This window comes from Eumetopias jubatus, unplaced genomic scaffold (genome assembly GCF_037043125.1).
Source record: "Eumetopias jubatus isolate StellerSeaLion01/CBP00866 unplaced genomic scaffold, mEumJub1_p1.0 scaffold_3, whole genome shotgun sequence".
Lineage (NCBI taxonomy): Eukaryota > Metazoa > Chordata > Mammalia > Carnivora > Otariidae > Eumetopias > Eumetopias jubatus.
This window is the reverse complement of record NW_028274809.1, coordinates 130,054,409-130,078,379: the sequence shown is the minus strand read 5'-3', so window position 1 is coordinate 130,078,379 and position 23,971 is coordinate 130,054,409. Positions and strand designations below refer to the sequence as shown.

The window sequence follows — 23,971 nt, the reverse complement described above, 5'->3', positions numbered from 1 at the left end:
GAGATGAATACAAAAGAAGCCTGCTTGATAGTCCTGGTCACAGAGGGGAGGTAGATCATTCTGAATGTGCTTGTGGCACCAGCAAAATAGGGACATATTTTTAAACAACTCGACTGAGGTGAAATTGACAGACTATAAACTGCACATGCTTGAAGTGAATACTTTGACAAGTTCTTATAATACGGGTACACCTGTGAAAATATCACCACAATTACAATAGTGAACATATCTGTCACCCCCACAAGTTGCCTTTTGCTCTTTTATCATTTTACTCTGCCCACTTTTGCCCCTTCTCCGGCAACTGCTGATCAACTTTCTGTCACCGTGGATTAGTTTGCATTTTCTAGAGTTAATATACATGGAATTATACAATATGTGCTTTTTTCCCTCCAACTTTTCATTCAGCGTCCTTATTTTGAGATTCAGCTGTGTGTGCACATCGACAGTTCCTTCCTTTCTATTGCTGAGTGTTCCTCCATAGTAGGGTCATGCCACGTTTTGTTTATCCATTCACTAGTTGATGGAAATTTGAATTGTTCTTGGTTTTGGCTACTACAAACAAAACTACTGTGACATTTGTATGCAAGTCTTCATATGGACATATGCCTTCCTTTCTTTTGCTTAAATGCCCGAGACTAGAATGCGTTCATCCTATGGAAAATGTGGGTTCTGTTTGTTTTGTTTTGTTTTGTTTTGTTTTTAATTGCAAACTGTTTTCCAAAGTGGTTACATTTTGATGAGCAACATATGAGAGTTCCAGTTTCTCCATATTCCTACCAACCCATATCATGGTTAGTCTTTTTTATTTTAGCCATTCTAATGGGTGTGTAATGATATCTTGTTGTGGTTTTAATTGCATTTCCCTAATGATGAAAAATGTTGAGCATCTTTCACATCTGTATTTGCCATCACTATATCTTTTGATGGTGTTTGTTCAAATCTTGCCCCCCCCTTTTTTTAATTTAGGTGGTTTGTTTTCTTGTTATTGTTCTTGGATAGTGAATTACATATGGTCAGAGGGAATTGGAGTTAAAGAATATAGTTTTTTGATGCCAGGAACTCCTTAAATCTTAACTTAGGCAATGAGTGGGCAGAGAGGGGTCGTGTCTCATGTAGGTAAGTGCTGTGTCACTACACAATATTTGCATGCAGGTGGGTAAGCAATGTGATAGCCCAAAATAATTAATTATGAATTCATTGAGTTATTCATATCTCCATGACTTTCAAGTGGTAATTTTCCAATAGAAAAAAAAATCTGCTGGTAATTTAACCTTAGAGAATATGATCAAACCAGGCAAAACTCTAGATAGTCTTACATTAAAGATTTCTATTATATACCTGATCTCAGATGTCTTCTCTCAGATCATCAGCATCTATATATTTCTCCCTTTGTCCTTAGAGTTGTTCACTGGGTGTATAGTACTGATCCAGATCAACGTTTCGTGCCTCTCGGTTTTTTTAGCTACCAAAACTTTGGTTTTTGTTTATTTTCATCCCATTGTGTAAAAGCTCTATCTCAACTAGGTAACACTAGTGTATATATTTAATGCTTTGCTTGCCTAAGCAAGGCAATATCTTAGGCCAGTTAAAATGTACACATCTCCAGAAAGCCCTTAGGAAAAAAATTTAATTATAGTAGCAGACTGATATAGGAGATGGTTTTACATACAGAACTTTTTTTACAATCTTAAACTTGCATCATATGGATGGCTGGCTGCCTACATGTTGACTCCCCTCACATCATAATGCTATTGATAACTTACTCTTCTTTATTCCTTCTTACTTATTGTCATTTGTCATCAATCTTGGTGAGAAAATAAGGAAATAGAAAAATAGAATCAGGAGAGGAAGGCAGATTGAATGTAGAGTGGAAGACAGAGTTTTTACTAATACTTATGAGTTTGAAATGTATTGGGAGCACTTAAAAGAGCAATCTTTATGTAAACTATAGAACCAAAAGCTATATGTGAGGCAACTCCTATAAAATGAGTAATTGGAAATTTGGGGGGACTAAATTATGTCCCCCACCAAAAGATATGTTAGGGTTCTAACCCCAAGTACCTCAGAATTTGATCATATTTGGGAAAAGAGTTATAGCAGATGAAATTAGTTAAGATGAGGTCAAATTGGAGTAGAACAGGCCCTTAATCCAATCGGACTGGTGTCCTTATAAGAACAGAGAAGAGGATGTCAGGGGCACCTGGGTGGCTCAGTCAGTTAGGCGTCTGCCTTCAGCTCAGGTCATGATCCTAGGGCCCTGGGATCAAGCCCTACATCAGGCTCACGGCTCAGTGGGGAGCCTGCTTCTCACTCTCCCTCTGCCACTCCCCCTGCTGTGCTCACTTGCTGCCTCCCTTTCTCTCTCTCTCTTTGTCAAATAAATAAATAAAATCTTTAAAAAAAAAAAAAAGAACAAAGAAGATATGAGGTGAAGCACACAGCCATGTGATGAGAGAGACAGAGATTGGAAAGATCCAGCTGCAACGCAAGGATTGCCAGCCACTACCAGGAGGTAGGAAAAGACAAAGAAGGATTCTATCCCGAGTCTTAGAGAGAACACAGCCTTCTCAATGCCTTGATTTTGGACTTTAAACTTCCAGGCTGTGAGATAATAAATTCTATTTTTTTTTTAAGATTTTATTTATTTATTTGAGAGAGAGACCCAGCAAGAGAGGGAACACAAGCAGGGAGATGGGAGAGGGAGAAGCAGGCTTCCTGCTGAGCAGGGAGCCCAATGCGGGGCTCGATCCCAGGACCCTGGGATCACGACCTGAGCCGAAGGCAGACGCTTAATGACTGAGCCACCCAGGAGCCCCCTAAATTCTATTGTTTTAAGTCACCTGGTTTGTATGGTACTTTGTAATGGCAACCCTTGGAAACTAATACAATGAGTAAATACATATTTAGTAGAGCTGTAGCAGATATATTTTAATAGAGCTTTAGCAATCATATGAAGATCTAGTTTACACACAAAAGCTTGCAATATTCACAAGGATAGCAGTGCCTTGGGGTAGAAAACTCTGTAAAGTTCTCATTTGCCTTCATATCCTGGGGGTTGCAGGTTGCGTTCCTTTGAAGAATTCCTACGGATGGTTACAGGTCTATGTTTTCAGTGACTCATTTCCTCATGTATAATAGCTTATCCCTTGTTTTCAGGTCATTCTTCACACATGCTTCATAATCATTCCATACAGACCGAGATGCACATTTACTCAGGGAGCTATCACAAGGCTGCCCAGACCAGGATGTGGACAGGCAGCGCTGGTACTCACGGCAAGTGGAAATCCTGAAAATGATGATGAGGGAGAGGACACGATGCATCTCTCACTTTTAAGAACATAAATTAAGTTGTTTTTAAAACAGAGAGAGAGGGAAACCCACGAGTTAATAATCGTTGTGAGAAATTGAGGCCTAGGTTAGAGACAGGGCAGACGGGATAGGGACGTGGGCCAGCATGGGAGGAACTCTGCAGACACCCAAGCATGGCTGACAATGAGAGGAGAGAGGGAGAAAGAATGAAAAATGACACCAAGGAATAATTCCCTTTGAACAGACACTTTATCCGTAGTCTTCTCTGCTTTCAAGAGTGATGACAAATGCTGGCAGAGGCCTGTGAAACTGTTTTCTTCTCTGGCTCTTTTATGTGCTGCTTCTGTTCCGTTCTCCCCTCTGTTGTCCTACATGCTGGAGCAGAAAGTGCTCGTCGGTCAGTTACTGTGTGGGCTCTGCTGTTTCCAAAACACAGAGCTTTCCTCTCTGCATTGTAGACTAGTTAAATTCATTCCAACCTCAATAAACAGATAATTAACAACTGAGTGTTATTTTTAGCCCAGGAAATGTGTTAGCCAAGATAGTCTGAGGAGCTGTTGTCAGGGAGGCAGAAAGGAGTTCAGTGGCAAGGAAAAGAGATTAGCAGGCATAAAGGAAATGACTTTATTCTTGACCTTGAGACTAGAGCGAAAAACTTGTCTGTTTATAGGATCTAACACATTTGAAACAAATAAAACTCTTCACTTATATCATTTATCTGTATAAATTGGCAGCGTAGATGAGAGACTCTGTTTTGTGATATCAACTGTTGTTTCTGGAAAGAAGGTATAAGGACACCCTATTTTGTACAATTTAATTTTCTCGGAAATATGTGCTCAATGTCATATGAAAAGAGATAGGGAAAGGAAGGGGAAAACAGAGGTGACTATATCCTTTCATCTTATAAAGATAACTAGTATTCATCCCCATTGTGTCTCTTCTTTTTCCCTTCTCATTCTAATGGAAGACAGTCCTCAGGAAATGTCTCCCCAGGAGACTGACGAAAAGTGGAACACCCCTTGTGAACATGCCACTCCTAGATGCAGAAACTGCTGGTCGCTCATCAGAGACTGGGGAACCAACCCACTGAGGGCTGGCCAGAATCAGGACCAAACCTTCTTCCGTTTCCATCTACCATTCTCTCTTATTCACCTACATGATTCAATGGTCAAATGGTGGTTCCTTCAAAACTGCATCATTTTCTAACTCCACTATCTCTACTCATTTTTAAGAAAACTTCTAGGTAGCCACCTCGAAATGACTGGCAGTTTTTCATCCATCTGCCATGATAGCTTAAAACAATCTTCCATATACACCCTAAAGAGGGGTATTGATGAATAGATATGGGATTTCTACCATCTGTGGCCCTTTGTGATTTCAGAGAACTAACAATATCTACCGACTCTACCTTCCCATGACCTAAAGTGCGTTTTGTTTATTCGCCACGTTCGATAATTTAATGTATTCAACATTGGGTTTATCACCTCCCACCTTATTCCCTTTGCCTCTGCATTTTCAACTTCCCATTACTGCCCACTCATATCCCAGCTCAGTTGCCAAACCAGTTTTGAATTTAGGCCCAGAAATGATGTAAGAAGTTAAATCCTGCCCCTGCCTCGCCAACACTATCAGATGGAGTTCAGTTGTCATCTTCCCTTCTGGATATGGAGACATCGGAAGTGGGGCCCTAGTAAGTATGCTTTGAGTTATTCCTTGCATCCCAGTCTGCAAATGTGAATTTGACCTTTATGTCCAAGGAGAGTAATCAGGTGATGTGATGACTAGATAGGAGATTCTTTGAACTTGATAACACCAAGGGGTTTGTTGGCCAATAGAGTCTGCAGAGGAGAGGCTCTAAAGTTCAGCAATTATATATTTTTGTAGAAGACTGTCAGTGACCTTGTATGTATATGGACATATGTGTGTATACACATATCCTCATGCATGTAAATATATGTGTGTGTATATGTAATAATGGTAATACCTAGCATTTACTGAATATATAGTATCATCTAGGAACTGCTGTATTCTTCATGTATTAAGTTCAATTAATTTTATAATAACTTTATATGATAAGTGTTTCTGTTATCCCTTACAGATCAGGAAAAAAGCACACTGAAAATTTAATAACTTATTAACGTCCTCACCATCAGGAAACAGCAGATCCAGGATTCAAAACCCAGTGGGCTCTTCCAAGGTTCATATGCTCTTTATCCCTACAATATCCAGATATATAATGTAAGAACACTGTGATTTGCCATTTCACTTTAGAGTCATAATGAAGGCAGATGGTGAGGCATAGAGTAAAGATCTGTCAGAAACTAGGTATGAGAATTTTTTTCTGCTTTCCTGATCCAGGTTCTTTATCATCTACTCATGTCTCTCCTATTCATTGTGTCTCAGTCTGTTTCATGCTGGTGTAGGTCCTTTCAAGGCATTTCTATGGTGAATTAGTCAACTCGTATCTTCTGGCTACCAATCAATGTACTACGGTCAGCTTTTCTACCTACACTACAGTTCTGTGACTTGATGGGCATTACTCCCTTGGTAATTTGGTGTTTATTCCTGTAAGTAGATATTACACTAATCTGTGCCATAGTATATGCGCTAGATGTGTGACTTCTATGCATCTGACAGCAAAGGCATCTTCACGAACTAAATTTGCCTGTTCACAACCTCAGTTGAGAGCCTCACTTTGAACCTACTGATTCAGAAATATTGAGGTGGGGCTCAGGAATGTGGGTTTTTAACAAGCCTCTAGGCACTCCTGCTGCTTACTCGATTTTGAGAACCCGCCACTCTGTGGCTAGTTCCCCTCACCCAGCTTCTCATACCACTCACAGCTGGATTTAGCTTAAAACAAAGTCCCACACACATATACACACCACACACCCAAGCACCCCCACTCCTTCACACACAGACTTGCTCCTAGGATTTATAAGTGCTCAAATGTCTACTTACATTGAATTAAAACCTCTCTTTCAGCACTCATCAGATACAGTGGAGCTAAATAGAATTTCATTAGACACCAAATGCTTTAAACCAGTGTTTATCGAATTTTAACATTCATAGGAATCATACTGTCAGATGTCAGTCCTATTCGGCAGGTCCAAAGTGGTGCCTAAGATTTTGCATTGTTGATGAGCTTCCAGCTGATGCCACACTGAGCAGCAAGGACCTAGACTCAACCATTGCCTCAATAAACATTTTCACCTGTGTCTCAAAATATGGCTGTGGTTTCCCTTTACACTCAATCACTGGCATATTCACCACTGATAATGACCTTCTAGCACAAGGGATAGCTCATCTGAACATACCCGTCTCCGCCCTCAAGTATTTATCATGATATTCTCTAAATCTAAATTAAAATACATCCACCTACTACAGTGCCTGTCAAATTCTACCTATCATTTCAGACTTAACTTACAAATTCTGCTTCCTGTCTTCAGTTTTCCCAGATTACTTCACGTTGGCACAATCCCTTCTATACGTCATATAATGCTCTACATTGTTACACTAATCTGTACCATAGACCATGTGCTAGCTGTGTGAATTCTGTGCATCTGACAGCAAAGGCATCTTCACTGAACTAAATTTGCCTATTCATAACCTCAGTAAGAAGACTGACCTTAAGTGAGGAAAGCAAAAAATAGAAAAATAGGAAAAAATTAGAAAAACTGGTAGACTGGTCACATGATCAGTCCCCAACATATGTTGAGTTCCCAGAAGACAGACTTAACCGGTTCTTCCGGATCTTGGTCCTCTCCCTACTTACCTAGCCAATGTCCAACTCACAGATGATGCTATTGGCTTAATTAAATTAGGGGAGGGCCAGGTGAAAATGATGTTTGATTAATAAAGTAGCAGCGCCTGATCAGTTATGCGGTGTGGCTGGGCTCCAGGAGACCAGAACTGTTTTAATTAGGAACACAACTAGAGCTATCTCTAAGAAACAGGGAGAGGCCCAGATGGTTAAAGGGCATTGGGAGCTATGAAGGAAATTAGGGACTGAAGTTGAAGAAAGCGTTTTTAGCTATGGACAAAATCATTCCCTAAAGCTCTTTGGCCTACAAATAATCCTTAAACCTTGCTATCAACATTACAAAATGAGCTGTTGAAAAGCATTCCTGAGCAGAGGAAATGAAACCCCAAAGGATATAGATTATTTTTTAATTGCTCAGAAATAAACGGTAAGACTCAGAGGAAATTGTGGTCCTTTTTAAGCAAAGAAACAAGATTGCCTGTATGTAAATCACTCCGATACATTCAACTCAAAACTTTCAACTCTCTTGAGACTCAACTCAATTGAGACTGACAGGTAATTATCCACCTTAGTCAAGATGCATAAAATAGCCAGGTTCGTTGTCCCCAGAATCCAGATTTTTGCTCTTATAGAGAATATGGCTGCAGTCTGAATCTTGGATATACATTTTTAAACTAGAAAATATATTTAAAAACTGAAAAGATGAAGAAAGGACAAATACCAAGTAAATCTGATCAATAGTTATTTTAATTACTAGGGATCCATTAATTTTTTAACTCTCTTCTGTTGATTATGCCCATATCTAGTTAATATTTAATTCCTCCCCATGTAGTAGTGAAGTTTCTTGTTTCTTTGGTTTTAGTTTTTGGGTTTTTTGCTTGTTTTCACTTTGTAGCTTTATCCTTTCTCTTCATCATTTTCCTTTACGGTACGGAGTATTTTAGTATTTTGAGTAGTTTTAAAAGCATTAATACTGGATCTCACTTTATTCATAAAAATTAGATTTCAATAATCTTTCCAGTTTTTTTAATATTTCAAAACTATGACTCAATGATTCTATATATAATCATGAGATCCGGCTTTTGAAACTTTTTTAAAGGTTATTGAAAAGAGGAACAGGAAGTTTTTCTTTTTTTTTAATGTCTTTTACAATTGCATGGCACAAATGTGAATTTGAATGTTCCTAATGTCTTTATATGAATTTTAATGTGATGACAGGAGTTGTGCTAGAATTGGCCAACAACTGTAGGGAGAAGCGAGACTGTAACTCAGTGTGCCTGAAGAGATACCCCACTTCCCCTAGTCCTGGAAGGGTAGTTCCTGTGACTCAGTGTGCAGTAGAGAGATGATGCGGAGGAGGCAGGCCCAGTGGGCTCCCAGCATGTGGTGGGCAATATGATGGCCCATCTGGAAGGGGCTTTGTTGGAATGGGCCAGTGGCAGGTGTCAGAGACAGGATGGCCCCCTCTCTGAGGGTATCTTTCAGAGGGAGTTGGGATAAAGCTGAGTGTTCCTCTAAATAATCCAAATAAACTAAGAGACGGTGGGGGGGGGGGCTGGAGGAGAAGAGAGAAAGAAAGACAGGAAGGAGGGGACAAAGAAGAAATGAAGTACACTGTGAAGCATGAAGGAAGGAAAAGAACCAAGAATAGAAGGAAGAAGGGACACATGAGATAATGAAATGTTTGAATCCACTTTAGCAATTAAAGACTAAAAAAATCCTGTAATCTAGAAGTTTAATTCTTTTAATCTTATTTTGGTAACTAATTGAACGTGAAACCCATTTTTTTCATGGCAAATCTACTAATTAATAGCATACAATTTGGGGGGTGCTGGTATAGGCATGTAGTGAACAGGGATACTAGAGAGAGGATGTAAAACCATTGTGAGGAAATTTAGATTTATAGTGATTCTTTTTGGGTTATTATATTATTCCTTTGGGTTATAGGAATACTTTTTGGGTTATTTCAATCCTCTGATTAGAACGGATTTGTAGTCAAATAATATCCACACTTGGGAAAACTTGTATATTATATACACTCACGCCTGCTCTTCTTATAGTCCTATTTCTATTCTGTACCTCTACCTAAGTCTCACTATGTCTGTATTTAGCAGAAAATCGTGTACACTCTTCATTTACTGAGCACAAATGTGTACTTTCCAATAATTAAAGAAAAAGACCTTTTAAGAAAAGACATTGGTAAAAATTAAGGCTAACCTAGTGCTTGGCAATGGCAGATGTTCTGGAAGGACTGAATAATTTCCTTCTTCTGGGTAATTTAACACAATCTTTATGTGTGTATTAGGCAACAGAAATATTTATCCAAGCAAACCTTAAATGCTCCTAATAAAATTATTTGTTCAGTTGTCCTGGGGTATCTCTTGTTGTAATGCGATTTGGGACAAGGGCAGAGGTGGTTAGTCCTAGAATTCACGCAGGTCACGTTAAACAAAGTACCTACCTTTCTTTTACATTTTCTGCATGTATTAAATATGTTATTCATACTTAGTCCCTTAAAGCGTTTCTTCAGTTTGTGAGGATTAATGCGATATTACAGCAACTGCTTGTTAGATCTTGCATTTTCTGTAAGTTTAACTCCCTTTTACTAATGCCTTTCACCTGTGCTAAGTTGTATGAGGAATGTTTTATATGAAAAACTAGAAAGAAGATGATAGACTGACTTGTTTATAAAATGCTGACGGGAAGGATCGTGTATGTGTGTTGGAGTTGCAACTCTTAAAAAGAAGACGGCTGGTTAATGACTTATAGCACTCCTTGCCATTATTCTGCAGATATATCAGCAAGAACTCTATTTTGACTTTCAAATACCTGACTTTGACCAGAATAATAGGCAAGGATGGTGTTAAGAAAAGCTATTCTTTCGATTATAAAGTTTGATTTTACTGATTACTTACAAAGTAATAAAGAGAGTCCTCATCATCCCAGTCTTAAAGAAACGCAGTTTTATTTTATCTGTATTTACTTAGCCCATTATTATAAATTTGATTTGATTTATTACATATTTCTTTGCCCACTATGTCCTTTGATGAGCAGAGTGTCCAAGACAAGGTGATGAGAAACAGTTGCGTGAGAAATCATTTCATGTCCAGCCCATATGTTTGCACAGCTCAACTATTGAATTGCTCTTTTAGTCAATCATCTTGTCTCTCTTTTCACTCTCAAACAGCTTTTAGTTTGCGATAATCAAGGCTCTTTATGAGAACTCCAGGATGTTTTGCTTGCTTACCATCAGAAAAGAGTAAGGGCGAAGTCTTGTCTAAAGGAGATCCACATAGGCTAAGGCTGAAAAAGAAATATGATGCCAGTAGAACTTTCCCAAGTCCCTTACAAGAAACTAAAGCTTCTACTGCAAACTGCCCATAGGGCATCCCTTAAACACTTCTTGCTGGCATATGTTCTCTCTTTCCCACCATACCTTGCCTTAATTGCCTTCCCTTCTCTTCTCTGCTTATACAAATCTGACCCTTCAGAGCCCACATCTACTCGGAAGTGTTCTTGGACAATTCCGTCTGGAAGAAATAACTCCCTCTGAATTTATGTAATGCCTAGCTCTCAGTCCCAGTGAGAAGGGTAGTGTGCAGAAAAAAAAAAAATCCTGGACCAGTTAGTCTAATATTTTATCATTTACTAGATATGTAACCTTGAGTAAATTGACTAACTTCTTGTAACACCCTCTATCTTCATCCTTAAAAGAGAGTAAGATCTATACCATATCTCCAACATGTTGTCAGGATAAAATGATGTTATGTTTGTGAAATGTTTGGTATATGGTAATTGATTATACTTAGGCAAAGTATCTGTTTTATTTCCACGAAATTCAGCATCTGATGATCAACATTCTGGTAATCCTAATATGCTTTCATGTATGTTTTTCTTATTGCCTCAACCCAATTGAAAGTTTATTTACTTTTCCTAATGATAAAAGTAGTAAGTGTTTATCAGAAAATGTAAAAAGCACACCCAAATATAAAAATGAAAATCTAGTATAATGTCATTACTAGAAAATAACCAGTAATCTGAGAAAAAAAACACTATATCACAGTTCTTATATACGTATATATATATATATATATATATGTTTGTGCCTTTGTACATAACTTTGCTCACTGATCAATGTGTCCTATGAATATTCGTGTTCTCCAGCTGTATTTTTACTTCCTCAATGTACTTGAGTAAGTCAAATTTCTGTCACATCTGGCTAAGCACATAGCACTACGCCTTGGGTAGAAAACGTTAAATAAATGGGCTTTATTCACAGAATGATTCAAAAGGACTTCATGATTAACTATACAATTATTATTTTTTTATAGATTTTATTCTTTTAAGTAATCTCTACCCCCCATGTGGGGCTCAAACTCACAACCCCAAGATCGAGAGTCACATACTCTACCAACTGAGCCAATGAAGCACCCAGTATAAAATTATTTAAAGCAGGACTTCCAGCTTTAAAGATAAATCTGTGGTCTTACTGATGCACTGAAGCCACCGCACGTGACACTGACTCTTCCTTTCCTTTCCTTTCTGTTTAGTTTGTTGCTCAGCCCAACTGTCAACAACTGCTTGCATCTCGCTGGTACGATGAGTTCCCAGGCTGGAGGAGACGGCACTGGGCGGTGAAGATGGTGACGTGTTTCATCATAGGACTTCTTTTTCCCGTCTTCTCTGTGTGCTACCTTATAGCTCCTAAAAGCCCACTGGGACTGTTCATCAGAAAGCCATTTATCAAGTTCATCTGCCATACAGCGTCCTATTTGACTTTTTTGTTCCTGCTGCTGCTTGCCTCTCAGCACATCGACAGGTCAGACTTGAACAGGCAAGGTCCACCACCAACCATCGTCGAGTGGATGATTTTACCGTGGGTCCTGGGTAAATGTGTTACTATAGAAAATATAATAAAAACGTGTTGCTGCCATGGAATTTCGTTGCCCAGAAAAGAATAGTCATTAAAGTTTTGGACGTAGGCATACTTAAAACAGGTCCTGACCATTGTAGCTCCAAAGCCTAATCCCCAAAGCTAAATAAATGCTTTGCAAGTTTTGGGGGACTTGCCCCCAGATGCCGCCTATGCAATGTAACCATAGGTTTTAGGATTTGTGATTTCAATGACTTCACATCCCATGAATGGTTTTCTGGGTTTTTTGTTTGTGTCCTTGTCTTTTAAAGACTTTCAACATTTCTCATTGGCTGTATATCACTGATCGTTCTAATTTTCTTAATAGATACACCTTCTAAAAGACAAATATAAATCACTCTGCAGAATTAGTGATTCTATACATAAAGTAACTATAACCATTCTTTAAAATCAATCCATTAAGTTTATCTTCGAAATTATATATTCAATCAAAATGATAGGATATTCAAACACTATGACATCCTCCAATGTCTCTGTTCTTTCCATAGAAAGAAAAGTATTTTGGGATCTGCAGCAAATCTTGGTAAGGTAGAAAACCTTAAAGTAGCTGGTAAAAGCTTTGTTTTCCTCTCTTCTTGTTATTGTAGCCATAGTTAAAATTTACATTTTAATTATTCTTTCCTCTATCTTACGGTGGTTTGCTGAGAAATCACATTTTCCAATTTAGCCCATCATTTTAAACCTCTCTGGTATCATATCCATCTCATCATTTAGTAATTAGAAAATATGTGAAAATTTCATGATTCACAGTCTCAGATCAGTTTGGCCTGTCAAAACTACTGGAGAGACTATAAAATGTGGAAAAAGCAGGGGAAAAAAGGACTATATCTCAATCTGACATAGATATACTCTTCGATTTTAAAGATTATAAATATTCTAAGTACTGACAATAAGAAAAAGTTCATAGCCACGAGATTTGATATGTTTTACAAATGTACTGGAAAAAAACACCTTCTTAAGCTACCTTTAAAATAGAGTACATTCTCATTAATCTGAAATGCATAAAGTGTGATTTTGCTTAAATTAGAAGAAAGGTTTAGGTAACCTGTGTTCTTTTTGCATAAAATAATTATGACATTGCAGTTGACATTCAATATAAGATGACCCTGCCTATTCCCTTTTAAATTAAATGTCTCACATTAGGAATATGTTCTTTATGGAGTTTTCTCCATAGAAAATTCATTGGAAACAATTATCAAAGAAGCGTTTAGAGGGTTAAATTTCCCATTATGGGTAACTTATATGCAATGTCTAAAAATTCTGGTATTCCAAATGAATTACAGAATATTTAATTTTGAACAATGCTATAGACACAGTGAAGCAAAAGCAGATATAGTATTTCTAGACTTTTCCTTTGTGCAATTAATGAAAATATGTAGAGTAAGAACAATGTGGGGCAATAGTGATACAAAAGTAACAAAAAAAAAAAAAGAAGAAGAAGAAATTCCTTGCTCTTATGAAGCTTAAATTTTACTAGAGGGCTAGATAGATAATAAACAATGAGATATGTTGCTTAATGTCAGAAAATGGTAAATAACATTAAAAAACAGAAGCTTTAAACCTTTAGTAACTTGTACAATTAAGACTCATTGGCTGCCTCCTACTTGCAAAACTTGTAACAGAATTTTCCATGAAAGTTGGCTAGAAATTATATCCAGACCACAGCTGAATGCTTAAATAAGGTACACTTTTAATTGTGATAATTAAAATTCCAGTCTAGAGAAATATCTACTAAAGGCAACATTTCCTTAAAATATCCTGACTTCAAGGAGTTAATTTATCTGGGAATTTTTAGGATAAAAAGATATTTTCTAGACTAAAAAATATATATGAATGATCCTCTTGCTTGGAGAATTTTCTATATCAAATATATCTGTCCAAACAATATATTATTCATCAAAGCTGATGAATTCTAAGAGCCTCCCATCTGACACTGAGTTCTAAGTGTTTTACTAGATCCATAACTATAAGGGGGTACCTGCTATGTTATTAGCCTCTTGTAGAAAACTCACTGTATTTGAATACATGCTCAGGTTCTATCACTGAGAGACTATTAAATTATGGGTGGTCACAACCTCTCAGGATTTTTTAGTATGTTCCTCAATAAAAAGAAAGATTTAGAGTCTCGCTGAGTCCTAGTGTCCTGCACTGGGGAGCAATCATTACTAAGGTAGAGAAAATTGGTCTTTTTTTGACAGGGGATGGGAGGTGAGGAGGCGGCTAAGGACAACAGGGTAGGAATGCTCTAACCTTTCACCAAAGGTGTGATATAGAGGGAAAGGCCAGGTCTGATTCGATAACTCTATTAATGAGCCTTCCATCTTGTCTCATTTAAAACTATCTCTGACCAAGGAAGCGGTCAAACATTTCACAGTCCCTCCATTGTGAGGTTCTGGATTTGGAATAACAAGACTGAAAGACTTAGAGAGAAAAGAGTGGCATACAAAAGTGTTCCGCATCCTGTTAATTTTTCCAGTGATAGACTGAAGCTCTATGCAGGGGTTTTTCGCAAGTCTTCTTGAACTGACAGATTTTCAACCCATGTCACACTGTGAGCTACTTATTGGGTAAAGAAATGCTTTTTCATTCCTACTAAATTTACTCACCTTCTATTTTCAGGGGATGTTTCCCAGACCTCTGATAACATAACTTAAGAGAAATGATTACTTTTATATCTCCCATTTTGTTTATCCTGACAAAAAGACTTTTGATTTATTCATTTTATATATTCCTATCATAAATTTTAACTTTTCCTGAGTAGAAAAGTTTTCCTAACTGTAAAGCTTAATCTCTCAACTCGATCCCTGTATCTCCTTAAGAAGTATGGTTTTGCTTTGGAATTTCTGTTCTTTCATAAACTTTGCTGTGTTTCAACAATATGAATTTATGTGGTATGACAGATCCAGATATCTTGTGATTTAGTACAGTGGCAGGATAATGTTTCCCTGTTATTTTCAATATCTTTCCTGTGGAAGTTCAACATCCTGTTGACTATTTAAATTGAAGTCTATTGAGTTTTGTATCTTTAGAAAACAGTCTGCAGTGACCCTTGTATTCTTCCACTGTGGTATCATAGATACGCTGTAACTCATCTCTTGCAAAAGGTTTTTGAATGATTTTTCCTTCAGACTTTCTTGTATTGAAGGTTAATGACCCTTCTTTCTCCCATCAGACAACTTCAAGAGATCTTATAGATGTCTGCTGTCAAGATAAAGTTTAGCATATAAACAAAGAAATCTAAAAGCCTCCTGCAGGGATCAAATTTAGGATTTAGTCGTCTTGAGATAACAGTCCTAACCAAAAGAGAAAACTAATCACAGATAATTCAGTTAGAACTATTTCAAAAGGTAGATTCTTGACAGATAAACACCAATATACTTCTCAGACTGTCAAATTACCCATTTAAACTAGAGTAAAAAGTGAAACAAAAGTTCTATCAAGCAAGCATATGAGCTTGATGACGGAACTATACTTTGCAAGTGTCTGAGAAAAAGTGTCATTGGAAAGACTGGACAATGGATTAAAAGGAGCCTGGGGCCAGATTAGAGACCTGGTTACTTCTATGCTCTGCTGTGCCATGACCCTGAGCCTCTTCATTTATTCAGGGTTTGGTTTTTAACATAGAATACCAGGGATATGAAATGAATATTCATGTCAGAATTTCCCTTTTACATAGAATTTATATGCAAACTAAATATAGCATGTTATATTTATAATGTATAATGAGAATTTATCTAAATTATAGCAGCAGTTCTATCTCAAATAGATGTCATTTGTTTTCTGAAGGTAATAGGGAGTAAAATAGGAGGAAAAAAAAACTTTCGAATGTTAATTTTTAAGGCCTTCTGCAAAGCCAGTTTTGATTTTTCTACAAAATCCATTATAATTCAACTCTAACAGTCAAATCTGTGTCATAGCTTATTCCCTGCAAAAAAAGTGTGCATATATGTATATGCGTGTGAAATATCAAGAGGTAGACTTACATTATCAGTTTAGCAGAGAAAGCATGAAATTGACATCACTTTACAAAAAAGTAGAATATTAATGAAGGCTGTCACGTTAATAAAGCAGGAAATAGTTTGTTCTCAATGAGAAGGAAAAACGTCTGCTGCCTTGACTTGATATTATGTGTGTGCCTAAGAATATGCCATAATTATGTAGTATATAAATCTATGCGCGCTGAGCATGATAAGGAGAAGGGTGAGCTGAGGAAAAGTTGTATCATAGGAAGAAATCTGAGCTCTGTTAAAAATAGCTTCTAGTGAATTCCTAGGCATAAACTAAGAATTGCTCATAATATCCGGATTATACATCTTGCCCATAACACGTACTTATTTGACAATTTTTCTCTAACAAAATTGGCCTCTCATTTCCATGATTTATTTTATATTTTTATCTTTTAAAGGGTTCATATTAACAAATCTGAACATTTCAATAAGGCCTGCCAAATTGCAAATGGAAAAAGAAAACTTGTGATCACATTCTCCTCTAGCTAAAGACTCATAGAGACAAGCAATTCTATATATGTATATTCTTCCTTTTGACATCTTTTCTACATCTTTTGACTAATAGGCATTAAGATCATTTGGTTTCAGGTACTCATACTCTCAGCCTCCCTCCTGAATGACCCATCTTCTCAGATAGCCCCCCAAAGGTATTCTTGCAATTATAAGAAATAAGTCCCTAGTTTCTCCCCACTCTCTCCCTTGGCAAGGTACTCTAACCAACTCAGCAAACGGGCTGCAGACACACATAGACACTGAAATACAGCTGCAGAAGATCCACTTATTAATTTAAAGAGACATTTTAAGTTTCAAGAAAACCAGATAATCATTGTAGTATGACATATAATCATCATTTTCCTTTTTATCTGTGGGGAAAAAAGTTTAAGGTCACCTCTACTAAGACTTATCAAGATTTATCAAGACTAACACAGTAAGATTTCAAACAATGAAAAATTTATGTAGATTTAAATTGTTGGGCACATCCTATTGCTGGCCAAATGACTTCTTTATCAGAGAGAAGGTTAAGCATTTTAGGTCATGACCAATACTTATCTGGTACCCCGAAAGTGAAATCAGCACGCTTTAAGAGAGTATTTGGCAACATGATTCAAATGGTTCAAGGGATGGGAGCAAAAGATAGGGAAAGAGGAGTAGATATTAAATGAGGGAGGGTCAGCGTAAGAGACGGAGGGTCGCTGAAGTGGTTTTCGTGAGTTCAGAATAACAATAGCAGTAGCAGTAATAACTAAGCAGAAACTAAGAAGGTAGGCACCCTGATAAATGATTGAATGTGTGTTCTTTTTTTTTTTCATTTTTTTATTGTTATGTTAATCATATATTACATCATTAGTTTTTGGTGCAGTGTTCCATGATTCATTGTTTGTTCATAACACCCAGTGCTCCATGCAGAACGTGCCCTCCTCAATACCCATCACCAGGCTAACCCATCCCCCTACCCCCCTCCCCTCTGAATGTGTGTTCTTATCTGAACTTCATAGTAGCTCCACTTAATTGAATCATAATAAATGTTGTTTGTATCTCATTTCATTGAAGGGAATAGGCTTAGAGAAGTTAGATCGCTTGTCCAGGATCAGGAGCTAACAAATGCTAGCCACTTGATTCATACTTCATTGTGTAATTCCAGAGCTAAAACCTTTAGGCTCCACAAATACTGCCCCCAAAATTGAGTAGGATTCTTAACTTCCACATATGAGTGAAATCATAAGGCATTTGTCTTTCTCTAACTTTTCTGCTTAGCATTATACTCTCTAGATCCACCATGTTGTTGCAAATGGTAAGATTTCATTTTTTATGGCTGAGTAATATTCCATCACACACACACGCACACACACACACAGAGCACATCTTCTTTATCCATTCATCTATCAATGGATGCTTGGGCTGCTTCCATAACATGGCTACTGTAAATAGTACTGCCATAAACATAACGATGCATGTGTTCTTTCAAATTACTGTTTTCATATTCTTTGGGCAAATGCCCAGTAGAGGAATTACTGGATAATGTGGTAATTCTATATTTAATTTTTTGAGTAACCTCCATACTGTTTTTCACAGTGGCTGCATCAGTTCACATTCCCACCAACAGTGCACGAGGATTCCTTTTTCTCCACATTTTTGCCAACATCTGTTGTTTCTTGTGTTTTCTATTTTAGCCATTCTGACAGGTGTGAGGTGATATCTCATTGTGGTTTTAACTTGCATTTCCCTGATGATGAATGATACCGAACATCTTTTCATGTGTCTGTTGGCCATCTGGATGTCTTCTTCGGAGAAATGACTGTTCATGTCTTATGCCCATTTTTTAACTGGATTATTTGTTTTTTGGGTGTTGAGCTGTATAAGTTCTTTATATATTTTGGATACTATCTCTTTATCAGATATGTCACTTGCATATATCTTCTTCCATTCAGTAGGTTGTCTTTAGTTTTGTGGATTGTTTCCTGTGCTGTGCAGAAGCTTTTTATTCTGATGTAGTTCCAATAGTTGATTTTTGCTTTTGTTTCCTTTGCCATCTAAAAAGATGTTATGTCTGATGTCAGAGAAATTAATGCCTATGCTCTCTTCTGGGATTTTTATGGTTTTAGGTCTCACATTTAAGTCCTTAATCCATACTAAGTTTATTTTTGTGTATGGGGTAAGAAAGTTGTCCAGTTTTATTCTTTTACATGTCTTACTGTCCCTTTAAGTCAGTGTTTCTTGAAGTGTGGGCAGCTGACTAAAGTCATCATCATTGTGAATTTCTACAAAAAAATGTAGATTTTGAATTCTCCCCTTGGTTGATTAGTTCAGATATTCCAGAGGTCTTTAAACAATTGAGAAACAATTCTGGAAGCAAAATTTCATGCAAAGTATGTATTCATGTAAAAGCTTTATTAAAGAGTCTCAACTCATTAGAATCTAAACCTGAAATGGTTTAACTTCTGATCACTCTCCCCAAGCACCCTCTACCAGATACCATTTTCCTGTACTTTGATGATATGTCTAGTAGATACAAGTTCCTGAAACTTTAAGTTATTAAAAAATAGTCCCAGGAGCACCTGGGGGGCTCAGTTGGTTAAGTGTCTGCCTTCAGTTCAGGTCATGATCCCAGGGTCCTGGGATTGAGCCCCGTCTTGGACTCCTTGCTCAGCAGGGAGTCTGCTTCTCCCTCTCCCTCTGCCTCTCCCCCTCCTTGTGCTGGTGCTCGCTCTCTCTCTCTCTGTCAAATAAATAATTTTTTTTTTTAAAGTAGTCCCAGTTCAGTTTAAAACTTGAGGCTTATCATTCGTTTAAAGCTTTCCTCTTCTTGACAAAGGCCTGGCCCATGGCTCAGAGAACCTAGAATTGTCCATCATTTGCTCGTCCTTCAACCCCAACTCTGGAATGGAAAGAGGGGCACAAACTGTTCACGTTCTCCTCTTTGGTGGTTGTAGGGAAGAGGGATGACAAGAAAAGTTACAAGTCTTCATGACTTCACTGGAACCCTGGTCACAGCTCTTTCCTTTTGGTTGTATGCATCTCAGGCTAATACTGTGTAGCCAGTATGACAGGCCATGACTCATGACTCTCCTGATGAGTGCATGAGTGTTCTCTAGAGGGCCTTGTGTACCTCCACATTGCATAGTTCTCTGGAAGCACAACACAGCTCTGCCTGACATCTTCCAGTCCCTCAACCCTTGTAACCAGTAGTTGGCAAGGACAGGAGGGCATGATTGCTAAAGCTCGGCTTCTTCCTGTAATAAGCACTCACTCCCTGAGAGCATCACAAAACCTTGCCTCATGTCATGGCAGGAGATCAGGCTGTGGCTAGCTACCTTACTGCCAATACACACTGTCTGTTGTCCTTGACAAGCTAGACCCAGGGAGAGAGGAGTGAGCCAAATGCCTGAGCAGACACTCCAGTAAGGATTGAAATGCCAGTTTTTCCTTGTAGAATTCCCCCAAATTTATGAGGGATTTTTCTCAGAGTCTTCCTCACTTGATTTAGGAAGGTGGTAGTGCTGGTGAGCTGTCACCTTCGTCTATCCATCTGGTATTCCAATTAGCACAAAAAGTGTATGACCCTGACCTCACGGCTCTCTTGCCACTTATTCCAAGTGTTCTCTCAGTATAGACTATGGGGTTGGAGAGCCAGGTGGTTGGTAAAAGATATGGTCCTAATGCCTCTTTATAAGCCCTAGAGGGCAGGGTGTGGCTACAATTTTCTGTAAGTTGTCTTCAGAAAGTAGTTAGTGGGGTCTCTTTATCTCTATTTGGGTTTTAAATATAACACTGAGAGGATAGAAGCTGCCCCTTAACTTGGCACATTTTTGGGGTCCGGCAGAATGTGAGTCTCCACTGAGTAAAGAACTACATTTAGATTTTTCTAAGCAAAAGCAAAATTTTCACCAGAGACCACTTTTTTGTTCCCTGATTTGGGGAGGAAAAAAAATAAATAAAAGAAACACCTACGGCAGGGAGGAATTCTTTTTTGTTCTTTTTTATCTACGTTGATTTGGTGCCACAGCATAGAACTCAGTGTTCTATGAAGAGACTTCCAAGGTCAGGTCCCTCGACTAGCTCTTGGGCTGCCATAACAAGCCCTTGGAGGTTGCCCTAGGTGAAAAGGTGACTCACTCTTTGTTTAGAGTTATTTGTCCTTTGTGTAAATACCGACAGGGAGAAAGAACAAGACAAGAGGTCTGTTCACAGAATTACACACTTCTCATCTGAAATCCGGGCTGTTAAATGTGGCATCTGAGGTCTGCTTACCTCATCTTATCTTCACAGCCTGCTTCACACGATAGGATATAATCGGACACTCAAGTAGCCCTGACGAAAACTGTTATGGGAAAGGTAGGGAAAAAAATACTAAAGACTTCCAGGCATCCACAAATATCTTTCAAAGGAAGTTCTCTGACTCATTTGCACTATGATCATTCCTTTGCTGGTCCCCACATTCTCAACATCCATGCTTGTAATAGACCTCCACCGTGACTCTGAGAAATCATGTCATCTGTTTATAAACAGCAGAGAGCAATTTTGAAATGTTCCCATTGTGGGAACAGGACAAACATTTTGTGACAGAAGCTCCCTGAAGCTTTGTTCTCTTCGGACTAGTTACCAGGAATAGTTGATCTGGATGCATACTTCAGCCAGTTAATAGCACCCTCTAGCTTTTCTAAAGGCTTGTTTCTTCAAAAATTTCAGTGAATGTCACCAGAGCAGAGGAAACTTGGTATTTCACTAACGTGCTTATAAGAAATAGAAATCAATAGTTACCAAACACATATGCAGTGACTAGAGCTCTAGCAAGTGCTACTCCATTCTGGTGTTCTAAGACAACAAGATCCCAAACCCCATTAGCCAACAAATACTGACTGACAGTCTTATTTACAGCTCAGGTTAAAAAATGATGGTGTGAACGCTCAGTTTCATCAGGATCTCTGTTTTACCCACACAGCTATGACTTACAAAGGTCAGAAGTGAAAGAATTTTTTTTGTGTGATCCAGAAAGCCAGACTTAATGCCTACTCCTTGAACTCCAAAGGAACTGTAATATCTCTGAATTGTGTTTGCTGTTCCCCTTCTTAGAAAACCTTAGAGGTCATCTAGCCCAAGCTTCCAATAGAAGTACCATCTTCTTGAACCCATCTAATAGGAACAGAGTCTGCTCAGATATTAAAGAGCTCCAGGTTAATATGTTGTTTTGTACTGAGCTCCTAACTAGTTCTTTATAAAAGTTTTCCCATAGCTTCTTTATTACCTTACATAATTATCCATAAAATATTTGAAGTTACCTATTTTGGTAGCTATTGATACATTTGGCTTTCCAGTAGAAGCGAGGAGAGAGCTAACAATTTATCACTAAAGGGAAATAAGATATAAACACTCTGGTTATTTAACAGGTATTTAAAATATGTTTCATTTCATAATACATACAAATTTGAAAACAACAGAATCACGAATTCATAGAATTGGAATGCCCTTTAGAGATCAGATGGAACAGGTTTGCACCTACTTTCAGAATTTCTCAGGAGCCTGAGTGATGGAAGACATTCCAGGCTTTGGATTGGAGTCTTGATCCCACAAGGTGATCCATTCCAGTTTGGGAACAACTCTGATTGCCAAAGCATTCTTTACATTGGGCAAGAAGATTTCTCTCTATAATTTTCATATCAAAGATCCAATTTGTGCTTTTGGGGGCAGACCAAAGCAAATCTGTGTCCTCTGGTACAAACAGTTTTTAATCTTTCATGGAAGCTATTGCGATGACTGATTTTAGTAAAATTTGATAATCCAGATAGGAAGAAGTAATGTCTGGCTATTCATACCATTGCGGTAGATGGTAAGATTTGTATGATTGTTGATTCTTTATGTAGGATTCTGCGTATAATCCAAACCTCTCTTCTTTTGAAATGAGGTAATGAACACTAGAACACTGTTGTCTAAGATTACAAAGCTGATTACCAGTTGAGCTGAGCCTAGCACCTCACTCACCTGATATAGTAAAATTCTTATCTCTGGTGAAAATTCACTTGAAATGCATTTGTTCAATTAATGATTGCAGTGCACACATCTTCTCATCTCTGGGAATTGGCAAAGTTTCAAATGAAACAAAACAAATAAGCCACACTGTGAAATCTCAGAAATAAGAAAACATTGTCTAAGAGCACTGCCTCAGGAGCTTGAGTTCTGGTTTCTTTATCAGCTGGTAGTGGAGCACTACACTGTCTCTTTTGGCCTTAGTTTTTCTTATGTAGGTTGTGGGTATGTGCTGACTTCTGAGACTGTCCCCAGGCTCAGTAGGAAAAAGCACCATAGAATGAAGGGAGGAAACGGGTTCCAGTGTACCTATTCCTCATTGGGTAATATAAATTGTAAGTTTCCCACAAGCTCTAAAATCAGACCATCATGTCCTACTCAGGTCTGTTATATTCCTTTCTTCAACATGGAGGCAGTGATCATTATCATCTCCCCAGTTAAGTCCCTATGTTATCTGAGCTCTCAAGAGGGATTTCTTTCTGAAAGAACCCTCAAAGGAGAAGCTGGGATAGAAACACCAAATCCAGAATAAAGCAGGGTCTATAGCAGACTTTAAAATGCACACATAGTTAAGAGCCTGAAGTTAGAACAGACTCTTAACTATAGAGAACACACTGATTGTTACCAGAGAGGAGGTGGGTGGGGGATGGATGACATAGGTGATGGGGATTAAGGAGGGCACCTGACATGATGAGCAGTGGGTGATGAATGGAAGTGTTGAATCACTATATTATACACCTGAAACTAATATTACAGTATGTTAACTAACTGGAATTTACATTAAATCTTTTTGAAAGTGCACATTAAAATTAGTTCAACTGAAATCAGTCCTTACCTAGGGTTATTCATTTAAATCTAACTTAAAATTAAAAAAAAAATTTTAAATAATAATAAATAACCATTTCTAGTTTTTACTAAATGATGATAGACTATTAAAGTCTAATTCACCTTTATTTCTTCCCAAAGTTTTATTATGAGAATTTTCAAACATACCTATCAACAATATATCACAATTGATATTTTATTATATTTATTATATTTATGACGTATTAGATATTTATTGTATTTCTTTATTTGTAATCTATCCCTATCTCCATTTGTCAGCATCAATCTCTCATCATTTTTGCTGCCTTCAAGTTGTAGCATTACTTTTTTTTTTTTTCAGGGCACAGAGATATAAAACATTGACACACACAATCGTGTACTACCACCACAATCAAGATACTAGACAAGGCCTGGCAAACTATCGCCCCGCAGGAAAATATGACCCTTGGACAGTTTTTTTTTTTTTAAGATTTATGTTATTTTTGAAAAAGAGAGAGCATGCGCACAAAAGCAAGGGGAGGAGCAGAGGGAGAGAAATCCCAAGCAGACTCCCCGCTGAGCCCGAGCCCCATGCAGGCTGGATCCCAGGACTCTGACTGAGATCCTGACCCG

At 37.9% G+C, this 23,971-nt stretch overlaps 1 protein-coding gene across 6 annotated transcripts in view; it reads left to right on the top strand.

Annotated features, from left to right (window-relative positions):
* The window catches only part of TRPC4 (transient receptor potential cation channel subfamily C member 4), a 144,374-nt gene that overhangs the window by 79,557 nt on the left and 40,846 nt on the right, over positions 1 to 23,971 (top strand). For all 6 annotated transcript variants that reach the window (XM_088022200.1, XM_088022199.1, XM_088022198.1 and 3 more), the window contains one exon: positions 11,623 to 11,959. In XM_088022200.1, coding sequence (XP_087878326.1) covers positions 11,623 to 11,959 — 337 coding nt within the window. The remainder of the gene's footprint in view (positions 1 to 11,622; positions 11,960 to 23,971) is intronic.